At 46.5% G+C, this 11,681-nt stretch overlaps 1 protein-coding gene across 4 annotated transcripts in view; it reads right to left on the reverse strand.

The window, feature by feature from the left end:
- Positions 1-11,681, reverse strand: part of abcc8 (ATP-binding cassette, sub-family C (CFTR/MRP), member 8) — a 38,671-nt gene that overhangs the window by 7,030 nt on the left and 19,960 nt on the right. For 2 of the 4 annotated variants that reach the window (XM_027015177.2, XM_027015181.2), the window contains 14 exons: positions 11,610-11,681; positions 11,414-11,530; positions 11,232-11,304; positions 10,969-11,074; positions 8,619-8,651; positions 7,436-7,465; positions 7,225-7,323; positions 6,276-6,360; positions 5,141-5,221; positions 4,333-4,470; positions 3,716-3,841; positions 3,387-3,483; positions 2,476-2,505; positions 1,194-1,441 (listed from right to left, as the gene is read on the reverse strand). The exon at positions 11,610-11,681 is cut by the window's right edge and continues 37 nt beyond it. In XM_027015177.2, coding sequence (XP_026870978.1) covers positions 1,194-1,441; positions 2,476-2,505; positions 3,387-3,483; positions 3,716-3,841; positions 4,333-4,470; positions 5,141-5,221; positions 6,276-6,360; positions 7,225-7,323; positions 7,436-7,465; positions 8,619-8,651; positions 10,969-11,074; positions 11,232-11,304; positions 11,414-11,530; positions 11,610-11,681 — 1,335 coding nt within the window. The remainder of the gene's footprint in view (positions 1-1,193; positions 1,442-2,475; positions 2,506-3,386; positions 3,484-3,715; positions 3,842-4,332; positions 4,471-5,140; positions 5,222-6,275; positions 6,361-7,224; positions 7,324-7,435; positions 7,466-8,618; positions 8,652-10,968; positions 11,075-11,231; positions 11,305-11,413; positions 11,531-11,609) is intronic. The other 2 variants (XM_027015180.2, XM_027015179.2) reach the window with 2 other exon arrangements.

The raw sequence follows: 11,681 nt of genomic DNA on the forward strand, positions 1-11,681 counted from the left end.
AGAGAGAGAGAGAGAGAGAGAGAGAGAGAGAGAGAGAGAGAGAGAGAGAGAGAGAGAGAGAGAGAGAGAGAGAGAGAGAGAGAGAGAGAGAGAGAGAGAGAGAGGGAGGATGAGGGAGAGATGAGTGAATGACAGAGAGAGACTGAATGGTACTGATATTCCATCATGGAGGTTCAAGGGAACACACAGGAAGAGAGAGCCCCATCAGCGCATTAGCTAGGGAAGGTTGTTTAAGAGCAAAGCTGTATTGACTCTAAAGCATTAACCTAACCTTTTAAGCCTCACATCATCCTTAATTACCCATGCTTCCCGTAAACAAAAGCAGGGCAGATCAATCTAATGATAACCCTAAGCACTCTACAAATATTCATCTGGGCCTGCTAATGCATACAAATGTGGCACACAAATTAAAAGAGACTCTTAAATCTTTCACCACAGCTCTTTACAGTCCTTTTACTGAGTAACTGGAATGGCAGTGGTTTAAATAATAATTGTGGTATCAAACCGTGCACACCAGTATGGCTTATATCATGTGATCTGGTTTTTACCATCTTAGTCTTTCTAAGACTCTTTCTGTCTGAACAGCTGTGCAGAAAGCCCTTGGATGTTCAAACATCTTAAACAGTGTATTTTGAACACGCATTCAGAGTAGCTCAGGCATTGGAGACAGGCTAGTCCCTCTACTTTTGTGTCGTGTAAGGGGCATTGGTGCAGGGGTGTCCATGGGTGATTAATCATGCCACTTCTCCCCGGGCACAGCTACACTCGAGTGTCTAATAATAAAGTGAGTATGGAAGTCTAGTCAGGCAACAACATTCGCCTGCTGTGCCCCGAACGTGTGAATAACACGAAGGGACCACTCACAGTGTGTGTGTATGCAAGGGGACGATTTTAGCTTCAGCTGATACCACATTACTGCACAGGCATGAAAGACTACTGTGATATTTAGACAAAGGGGTTCCTCTACAGGTCACAGTGCTTACATATACTACAGGATCCTACCCTGAAGTCTACAGGAAATCTATATGAAACCATAAAATCTCTCAGGAAGACTGATGAGTAAATAATGTTGCATTTGCAAGTTTAGTTATGTAAATTCAGCGTATGCAGATTCAACGTAACAGTGCGTGGTTTAACACACTCACACACTGCAGTGGCAACACGCCCCCTCCCGCGGCCCGAGCGGCACTCACCTGCCCCAGCGTGCAGTTGGGTCGCGCGGCGTCGATCTTGGCGCGGATGACGTCGGAGGTCCAGTGCGCGAGCCACACGTCGATGGCCACCATGAGCGAGTGCTTGAGCATCTGCGAGAGCAGCAGGAGGGGGAGGAGCAGCAGGCCGGCCGAGCCCAGGTACCTGCCGCACGAGCGCCAGGGGATGGTGGTCCGCCGTCGCATGGCCTGTGACAGGCTGTCCTCGCCCTCGCTCTCTGCCGACTCCTCTGCGGGGTGGACGACAGCGCCCAGGTAAGGGCCCGGTCCGGGCTGTTTAGCTATGGCTACCGACAGCAGTTAGGGACAGGAGCACGCGGTGCGGATGCAAACAACGCACGGCTAGGTGATGGCGCCAAGCAGGTCCCTCAGCAGCGCGCATGCTTCAGTGCAGGCGGCCACGGCTCAGGCGTTTGAGTGGCAAGCGCTGAGATTCTGTCACTGCTCAGTTAGCGACATTTTCGGCAGCCTGCCGCTAAAGCCGCTAAAGCCGAAAACGTGCAGCATTCCTGACAAGCCCAGCATGCAGCAGGGCCGAGCCGCCGAGAAGGGGTGGAGCTTGCAGATGAGAGGGGCGTGTCTAGGGCTGTCGGGTTACTCGTGCAGAGGAAGAAGAATGAGGGCAGGGGGACAGAGAGACAAGCGAGAGAGAGAGAAGTGAAATGAGGCAGGAAACCAGAGAAGAGAGTGAGTGGAAAACTGGGAAGGCCACTGGTCTGTGATAAGGAATTGGACAACAAGAACATGCCTAACCCCATCGCTGACATTACTCTGTTGAAGAAATTCGCTGACTGGTCCGCCGATCTATAGCAGAGTTCTGTACATGTCAGTGGGAGAGACAGACCTTTAGAATGGGGATGGGGTGGATGGGGAGCGGTCCTGACGGCTTACTGCCGATTCACGTCTCACCGGTCAGGTGACTGCTAAGAGCGCTAAGCTCTTCCACCCACCCTAAAATTAGAACGTGGCCTTGCGTCCTTTTAAGTGCATAAGAGAGTGGGCGACAGGACTTTGTGCTGGGTGTAGGAGGAAAGCATATACAGAGTGAACAAGATACAGAGACAGACAGACACAGAGAGAAAGGGCGTGAGGGAAGGTGTGCGGAGACACAAACGCTAGAAGCACTTAACGCATCGGGAGCATGTCGTCACAGGGCAGGGCCGAGCGGCGGGGCGCTCTACGCGATTGGACGCATGCAGCCGCGTGCAGCACACAGCATCGCTACCTACTCGAGACAAACGCACAGCAGAGAGAGCATGCACACCTGCTTCAGGAGTGAGTGCGGTCCCCAGGGCTGCGGAGTGCAGACGGCAGTCAGACAGAGACAGAAAACAGCCTGATAACACTGAACATGGGCATGTCGCAGGCCAGCAGCACACAAGAGCACACTGGCATCAGTCAGACGCAGCCTGGCAAGTAGTGAAGAGGCCACTTCATCACCCAGCACGGGGCTGCGTTGCTTTGATGCAGAATTACACCCGTGTTACCGGGAACGGTTTTATCATGCACAGGAAGATGAAAAACATGCTTCGGTAACAGAATGGGGCATGGGCAGAACGTGATAAACCACTGACAGCTTTTATTGACTAGACAAAAAACAAATTGTCAAAGGACACATGGCATCTGACAACATTACAAATGAAAATGGCTCTTTTGAAAGCCTTGTCCCTCCTTGGGTAAGCCTGATCTTTTGTCAGACAATGGGTTATATGAAATTTCCCCCCTGAGTGCATCTATCTGTCTGGCAGAAGGTTGCCGGTAGCAGCAGTGCCGCACAAGGCTGCCCTGGGCCTCGTCAGACTCTGTCGTCTGGCACGCGGCGGCTGGTCGGAGGGGGATTATGGCTGGGCTTGGTGCCACAAAGCTGCCAAGCCTGGTCTAGAGGAGGGTCAAACTGTTTATTATGCTATCAGAGGACAGAAACATGACACAGGATGCAGTGTGAGCGCCAGAGGCCAGTTAGGAAGGTCGGGTGTGGAGCCAGACATTCAGCCTCCAATACACAACCCATCCAAGCTTGTGTGCGCGTCAAAGGGAATCGCCTTGACTGAGCAAGAGGGGGTTTCACTCTTAAACATGGCCTGACACTGACAGATGGCAAACCGGACCGACAGAAGACAGAGACAGAGACGGCTCTTCAACAGAAGAGTACAGGGAAGGTATGCTTCCTCTTACCCTCCTCCTCTTCCTCAGTCTTCAGTGCCTCTCTGGAGTACATGGCTCTCCTAAGGTTCTTCCTTTCCAGTACGGTGGCGCTTTCTGCCACCGTCTCCTGCAACCCACACTGAAGCTCACTCACACACTTAAACACACTCCTGCCACACACACCCAACCTTATACACTAATAAAGGCTTTGCTGCAGTGCGATAACCCTGACTTTAATCGCTTTGAAATAGTTTTTAATTTTAAAAGAGATCCTCAGATGCCATGTACACTCAAAAAATAAATAAATAACGCATTAGGAATTAATATGGATGTGGATGTATCGCATGAACAAGCTGAACCTTCTGGAACTCCTGGTCCTGACGATGCATGAGGGCCTTCCAATGCGCAAACAGCTCCGGCTCGGAGTTCTGGACGTCCTTTAGTGTCCCCTCAGTCTGTATCGTCCCGTCCTTCATCGCGATGATCTACAGACAAAGCGCAGAGCACAGATCCAAGCCATTAGACCGTCCCTCTGCTTCCAGTCACACAGACTTCACATGGCACATACGAGGACAGACGGCTGGTGCCTCTCAGGAGACATGACTGATGAAGACGTCTGCGATAAAGCAGAAGTGGCGCCTGCTGTGTTAAATGAAAGAGTAATAGACATCGATGCAGGGAAGGTAAACAACACTTTCCCACACTAGTGACATCCATCTTGGAAATGGCAGGAGGCGGATCGGTGCTGGAGAAAGCCATTCTTTACGCCAGTCTACGCAAGAATGGGCAGTCAGCCCGGCGCTCCAGAAAGCACATGGCGGGAAAGATACGATCCCAGAAAAAAAACAAAACAACAACAGGCAGACAAAAAAAATAAAAGTAAAACTGTAAAGTAACTTTAATCCATCATTAAAGGTACAAGTAAGGTGAATGGTACAAGATGCTCTTGGGAGGATGTGTGTGTGTAATTTTCTACCCAGTCTGCGTGAGGTAGGTACTGCAGTTTGTGGGTGACCAGCACCACGGTCCTTTTCTCCTCGCGGAGCAGTTTCAGAATGCCTTCCTGCATCAGGTGGTCGCTCAGGTGAATGTCCAGCGCCGAGAACGGGTCGTCCTGAAAACAGAGGAGCGCAAGGTCAGGCCCTAAACGTGTGATATGATCCCACCAATGAATTCTACACTGAACCACTACCCAGGAGAGGTGACGCTTCAGCCTCTGAAACGAAGTGGGATGCCATCTCGTTTATTATAATGCAATGATGAAGCAGTATCGTCATTATAGTCAGATCAGAGGTCTGAGAACCTATGCTCAGCCTTCTTTGTGTGTGTGTGGAGGGGTCTGCCCCCTGTGTGTGTGGAGGAGTCTGGCCCCTGTGTGTGTGGAGGGGTCTGGCCCCTGTGTGTGTGGAGGGGTCTGCCCCCTGTGTGTGTGGAGGAGTCTGGCCCCTGTGTGTGTGGAGGGGTCTGCCCCCTGTGTGTGTGGAGGAGTCTGGCCCCTGTGTGTGTGGAGGGGTCTGCCCCCTGTGTGTGTGGAGGAGTCTGGCCCCTGTGTGTGTGGAGGGGTCTGCCCCCTGTGTGTGTGGAGGAGTCTGGCCCCTGTGTGTGTGGAGGAGTCTGGCCCCTGTGTGTGTGGAGGGGTCTGCCCCCTGTGTGTGTGGAGGAGTCTGGCCCCTGTGTGTGTGGAGGGGTCTGCCCCCTGTGTGTGTGGAGGAGTCTGGCCCCTGTGTGTGTGGAGGAGTCTGGCCCCTGTGTGTGTGTGGTCTTCAGTGTGAGTACTGGCTCACCAGGAAAACCACGTTGGTGGTCTGGTAGAGAGCGCGGGCCACACTGATGCGCTGTCTCTGGCCTCCAGACAGGATGATCCCCTGGGAAAAGGTCAAAGGAGAGAAGGGTAAGGCCCATTAGCACAGTGCTAACACTGCCCACTCTACAACAGCAATAACAGCAAGGTCACTACTACAGTTACAAATTATGTTCAAGATAACTTGCCCAAATTGTATTTCTGATGATTTAGCAATATCATCCAAATCTATTTAAATAACATATTTTTTTCACAGATGCAGCTAAGTAAATATAATGGGTGTGTATTAATTGTCCATGTGGAAAGGCAGGTGTGTTAAACACTCTCTAAAAGGACATGTGTGTCCTCTACAGACAAAGATAACTCCGGAGAGGAAATAGATACAAAGAAAAAGAGAGAGATACACAGAGAGAGATACACAGAGAGAGAAAGAGATATACACAAAGAGAGATACAGAGAGAGAGGTACAGAGAGAGAGATACAGAGAGAGAGAGAGAGAGAGAGAGAGAGAGAGAGAGATACACAGAAAGATATACAGAGAGAGAGGTACAGAGAGAGATAGAGATGCACAGAGAGAGATACAGAGAGAGATACAAAGAGAGATATACACAGAGAGAGATACAAAGAGAGAGAGATATGAAGAGAGGGATACAGAGAGAGAGAGATACAGAGAGAGGTATACAGAGAGGGAAATACAGTTGAGAGAGATATATACAAAGAGAGAGAGATACAAAGAGAGGGATACAGAGAGAGAGGGATACAGAAAGAGAGGGGTACAGAGAGAGAGAGAGAGAGAGAGAGAGAGAGAGAGAGAAATACAAAGAGAGGGGTACAGAGAGAGAGAATAGAATTCTGAATGAATGTCAAAGGACATTTCAAGATCTACAGTACAGTGCAGCCTGTAAATAACTGGAGAGTTAGGAAGTGTTTGTTGTTTTGGCGCTGCATTTTAGCACACCAAGACAGAAATGGGTTTGCAACCAATGCTTCATTTTGGTATGGAAAACAATTCACTATAGCATTTGCTAAAGCAATTCACTAAATCATTGCTGTTTTTGTGTCTAGAAACAGCAGGTGTAAAGAGGGCGTGGTTATGGTGTGATTGACAGCAGACTGACCCTCTCTCCGATGTCTGTTTGGTCCCCCTGTGGTAGAATGTCGATGTCTGGCTGCAGAGAGCATGCTTCGATCACTGCCTTATACCTGCATACAGTCAGGGCACACAGTACTGAGCACACTACACACTGCTTAGTCACGCCTGGCGTTCGCTCCAGAGAAAAGCTGTATTTTATAGGGGAGGCAGGATCTCCCAGCACGAACTCTGAACCAGCGAATCTGGTGTTCTGTCGGAGGCATACAAAAGAGCCTTGGTGGTAAGACCCAGAACAATCAGAAGGTACCTGAGAATCTAGCAAATTTGAAGGGCCTTTTGCTCAATCAAATAACCAAATTTGAGAGAGAGAGAGAGAGAGAGAGAGAGAGAGAGAGAGAGAGAGAGAGAGAGAGACAGAGAGAGAGAAAGAGAGAGAGAGAGAGAGAGACTTGCATACTTGTCACATGATTGTTAGCGTAATTTAGAGATGAACTCTAACTGACACAAACAGGTGTTAGAGAGGGCAGTGATAGTGAGGGAGGGGCTTTTAGTCTAAGCTCACCACAGCAACACGGGGCCATTAGGCACCCAGACAGTAAAACAGGCTCCCAGAAGACTGATAAAAGATGGCCCTATTGTCAGTAACTGCAGATAAAACAACAACAACAAAAAACCAAACAACAGCAAAAAAACAGGCAGCATATGGTAAGGGGTCTTGAGGTCCTTTTTTGTGTACGACGCAAAGTGAGTCCTGCAGTGCATAGACTATAACAGAAAATGCTCATAAACACACCAATAATGCAACTAATGCCACCATTATGGCATTGGGAGACGCCCTCTGAAAAATGCTGAGACTTTGAAAAATTTGACCCTGGGAAATTGGATACAGTGAAAAAGTGGCTTAGACAGGCACAAATCTGAACTAGAGAACGTCAGTGAGACCAAAGGAATCGATGCACAGCGCCAGGCTTTACCTCTGTTTGATCAGAGGCATCTCAAAGGTAATGTTTTCCACCACAGAGGTGTTGAGAAGCCAGGGCTTCTGGGAAGCATACGCCACTGGCCCTCTTTTCCTGTCGGGAGAGCAAAGCAGAGTTTCAGCGGAATAAGAATAAGAAAAAGTCATGCTCTGTTGATAAATAATATGAATAAAACAACTGTGTGTGTGTGTTCACACATGCATACCTAATTTCATCATCAGCAGGTGCATCTGGGCTGAAAGCGAAAATGCAAACACACACACAGAAACACACGCATACACAGACATGAGCATGCACACATGCATGCACAAATACCAATCGTTACATGAAAATGTCATTATGTTGTTGAGGGGACTGGCAGATATATATATATATATACTTTATGAAGGATTTATATGTGTTCTAACCATCACTTTGTACAATGATGGATTTTAGGTTTTAGGAGTTGTTCAAGTTTGGACTAGAAGTGATGGTCAAGTCCATATCCTGAGAAATGTCCTTTCAGAATGTTATTGTGTGGAAGTTCTGGTGCTTTGAGTTTTCTGATGTACAGAAGTCTGCCAACAGTAACAAGCTGTCTGTCCTTGGCTTCTGTTCCAGCCCAGTGTTATAGAGAAGCCACACACACACACACACACACACACACACACACACACACACACACTATGCGATATGATGAGTAAAGTGCTAGATCATGGCCATGTAGGCCAGCATGAATATTCAGGAACAATGAGGTGATTCTATTAGCAAAGTTCAAAGGAGTCAACAAATTTAGTTAATGACCCTTCTGAGCACATACACAATCCACAGCACATTTGATAAGAACTGCTGTGTGTAAGTAAGAAACATGGTAGCCTTTGAATGTTTCTGAGAATGGTCGTGTCCCCAATAAACAAAGCCCATGAGGTTAAACAGCACACTTCACGGAATGAAGCAGTGTAGCTAGGCAGGACAACAGAGAAGGGCCTAGCATACATTTCAGCCTCACTAATGAGACACTCCAAAACTCTCCCATTGAGCTGTCGTACTAAGGGGGTAGGGTGTTGGGGGGAACAGGCACACAGCTGGGGTCTGACCGCAGCTGCGCACATACGATGTGGCGCAGGTCTGAAGCTTAGCCAGGTTATTACGGCAAGAAGCAGAGTCTATCACACACACTCACACTCACGCTATCACACTCAACCTACGAACAGAGGGGCTGCAGTGTACACAGAATGGTGAAGTACACACACACGCACAAACACACATATACACACATACATACACAAGTGCAAGCACATTCACACACAGGAGTTTTGCGTTAGAACAGCAGAATTTTATGTTAAAAAATAGCACTCGCATACTATCAAAAGAATATGTGTGCTATGTTGTAAGAGCAGAAAATATACCTTTCATGTGCTTCTGAATCCAGTTTTGGAATACTGTAGATAACAAGAATCGAAATAATTTGATGCAAATATTATACATGATTATATTAATGATTATTAGTATTAATGTGATAGATAAATTATTGTGTAAAATATAATTGTGTTTGTTAATGAGATGTGGGACTCACGAGACAGAACTCAAATGTAGAATCAAGGATGCCAAGGTTTCTAACAACTTTGGTGGATTTAACAGTCACACCTTCAGTTTTGGAGACTAGGGATTTGGAGTCTACTAGCATAATTTCAATTTTCTTTGTGTTTAAGAAAATTCTCATTCATCCAGAGTTTAAAATCAGAGGTGCATGCTGTCAGCACATGTAACAGGGAGGTGGTAGTAGTATTAGAAACATTGGAAATGACAGCAGAATTGGCACTGAACGTCATGCACATAACAATGAAAGCTAAGAGCTTGGTCATGGGTAATTTGTCTAATGGGCAACATGGGAGCAATGAATGACTTTGGTTTCCCTGAGGAGATAAAGTGTTTTCAGTGGGAAAGGTGTGGCCTAAAGCTCAATCAACCTGTGTGATGCCAGCAGAGGACTGATGGGAAAGAAGTACATTGTGATTAACGGTATCAAAAGCCGCAATTAGAACAAGAAGGAGCATGATATTTAGGTGCCCAGCATCAGCAGACAGTAAAGGTCGTTTACAACTCTCAGGAGGCCAGTGTAATGAGTCATTATAGGCTCATAGAGACTATATATTTTTTAGCACAGCTATCACTTTTTCCATAACTTTAGCTATGAAAGGGAGGTTGGATATAGCTACTGGATATGAAGTTGGATCAAGGCTTCGTTTCCTTAAAATAGGCAGAACAGCTGTGATCTTGAGGCCAGAGGGAACTAAACCAGAAGGCAGACTTGTACTTATCAAACAAGCAGCTGAAGTAGAGATGGCATGCACATAGGCCTTGAGAACAGAGGTAGGGTTTAGCCGACATGACGAGCTACACGTGCAACTCATATGTTACATATCCCAGATGATGCTTTCAGCCTCCACTGTAGGGCGAGAGGGCAGTGATTCAAGTAAAAACATCTCTAAAAATGATGAAGGCAAAAGTGTGGTACACTGGTTAGGGCTTTCCACTGAATTCCAGGACAAACTCTTGGTGGCTGATCTCAGTCATCTGCATCGTCTACCCCAAATGGAAACCAACATAAAAGCCGATATGCAAATGTTTGCTTGTTATCACTATGAAGCATCCCTCCCCCCTTCAAATCAGATACTCATGCGTGGTTGTAAAGAAGGTTTAAATGAATAATCAGTATTATGCATCATTTGATGTTTAAATGATGACAGTAGGCTTTCATCATCTTCAGCCAGCTCAATACATTTCTCCACAGACCTTCTTATAAGACGGTCTGAGGCTGGAAAAATGATTTGTCACATTTCTAAGAAAGTCCAGATAATCAACTGATGAATGATACAGATAGACAGGGAAGGTTTTCCACCGCAGCTCCTGATAAAACAAATCTCTTAATCTTAGCCAACTCTCTAAAGACCATTTCCTTTAGAAATACAAAAACACCCCAAAAACACTCTTCTAATGGTCACATAAAGGGCATACAAATAATTAATGCGTTTCTCGCACAAAGATGCAGTCTCAGATAAAAAAAAGCTATGCATGCATGCAACTTCTGTTCTCAAAGAGTTTTTTTTTTAAAGTAAACTGGGAACAGACTAAAAACTTGTTCTGCTGCTTCTATAGTCCATGTATCGTAGGAAGAATAATTAACCAGTCTTTGAGACTAAGTCACATGTTTTACTTTTCAGTATTTCTTTAGATCCCATAAACTTTGTTGGTATAGGCAAATTCATGATGGTAAGACTGAGAGACAATAGATATAGAAGGTAAACAAAACAAACATTTGCCCTAATAATTATTTAAATGTTTTGCTGGTTGTTTTGCAGATGTCAGAAATGTGTGCAATATACTCAAAAAGTCGTGTTTATGAAATACTGCTGAAAAAAATAGACTACTACCATTGATACATATACTTGTTCTAAAGTCAAGCACCAATAATATTTCAAATAGATGGACTACACTCTAACCAGTGTCCCAGTCTACATAAATAACCTCTATCTCTAGAACACAGCAGTTAGCTGAACCTGTCCTGTTATCTAAATTATAGACCCTACCTGTTTCAATTACCAGAAAGTGTTTCCATCCTTACAGAGTTCCACAAATCCGGTCAAAGCCACAGTCAAAACTCACAAATACAATGGCAGGTGTCTGAAGAAAATTGTTATGCTTGAACCTTAAAATGAGCTCCAAATGATGTGTTTGTGATCGGTGCTGTGGGCCCACCTGTTCCAGGTGACTGAGCCAGACATTCTTTGCATTTCTCCCAGTGCAGCCAGTAAGAGGGAGGACTTCCCACAGCCCACCTGACCCACTATCATAGTCAGCTGACCTAGTGGAAAGCACACACGCAGATGGACGCATGTAAACGTGGCCACAGCACTCACATACATGTGTGTACATACACTCACATGTACACACACTCAAATGCAAAACATTCATATCATCATGATGCTTGCAATTCCGGGAACATTTTTTTTCACACTCACCAAATGGAATTTTTATGTCCACATTGGAAAGTGTGGGGGCACCATCAGTCCAACTGAAATATCCGTTGGTTATCTATCAGAATGGCCACAGCACAGACTGAAAATTACCCACAGTTCCATCATTTACGGCATTTAGCTCAACAACTCTCTGTGCTCTGTCCACTAGATCTTCAGGGGTTCACCTTGATACAGATATCCTCACTGTCCAGCGCAGACGCTTCCGTGTTCTGCTCACTCTGCAGCCCATAGCTGTTCCAGTCTTCTCGCACTGGGTACTTACGATTCACGACCTTCAGGGGCTACAGGAATGCAGAGTTGTTACACGAGGGTCAGCCGTAAACCTACCTGAGTGCTGCGATGTTGTGGGTGTGTCCTCACCAGGGCCTGGTAGTTGCTGTGGTTGGTGCAGCCGGCTGGAATGGTGGCCTTGGGCTCTTGCTCCTCTCCAAT

The sequence above is a fragment of the Electrophorus electricus genome, chromosome 2 (genome assembly GCF_013358815.1).
Source record: "Electrophorus electricus isolate fEleEle1 chromosome 2, fEleEle1.pri, whole genome shotgun sequence".
In the NCBI taxonomy this organism is placed as follows: domain Eukaryota; kingdom Metazoa; phylum Chordata; class Actinopteri; order Gymnotiformes; family Gymnotidae; genus Electrophorus; species Electrophorus electricus.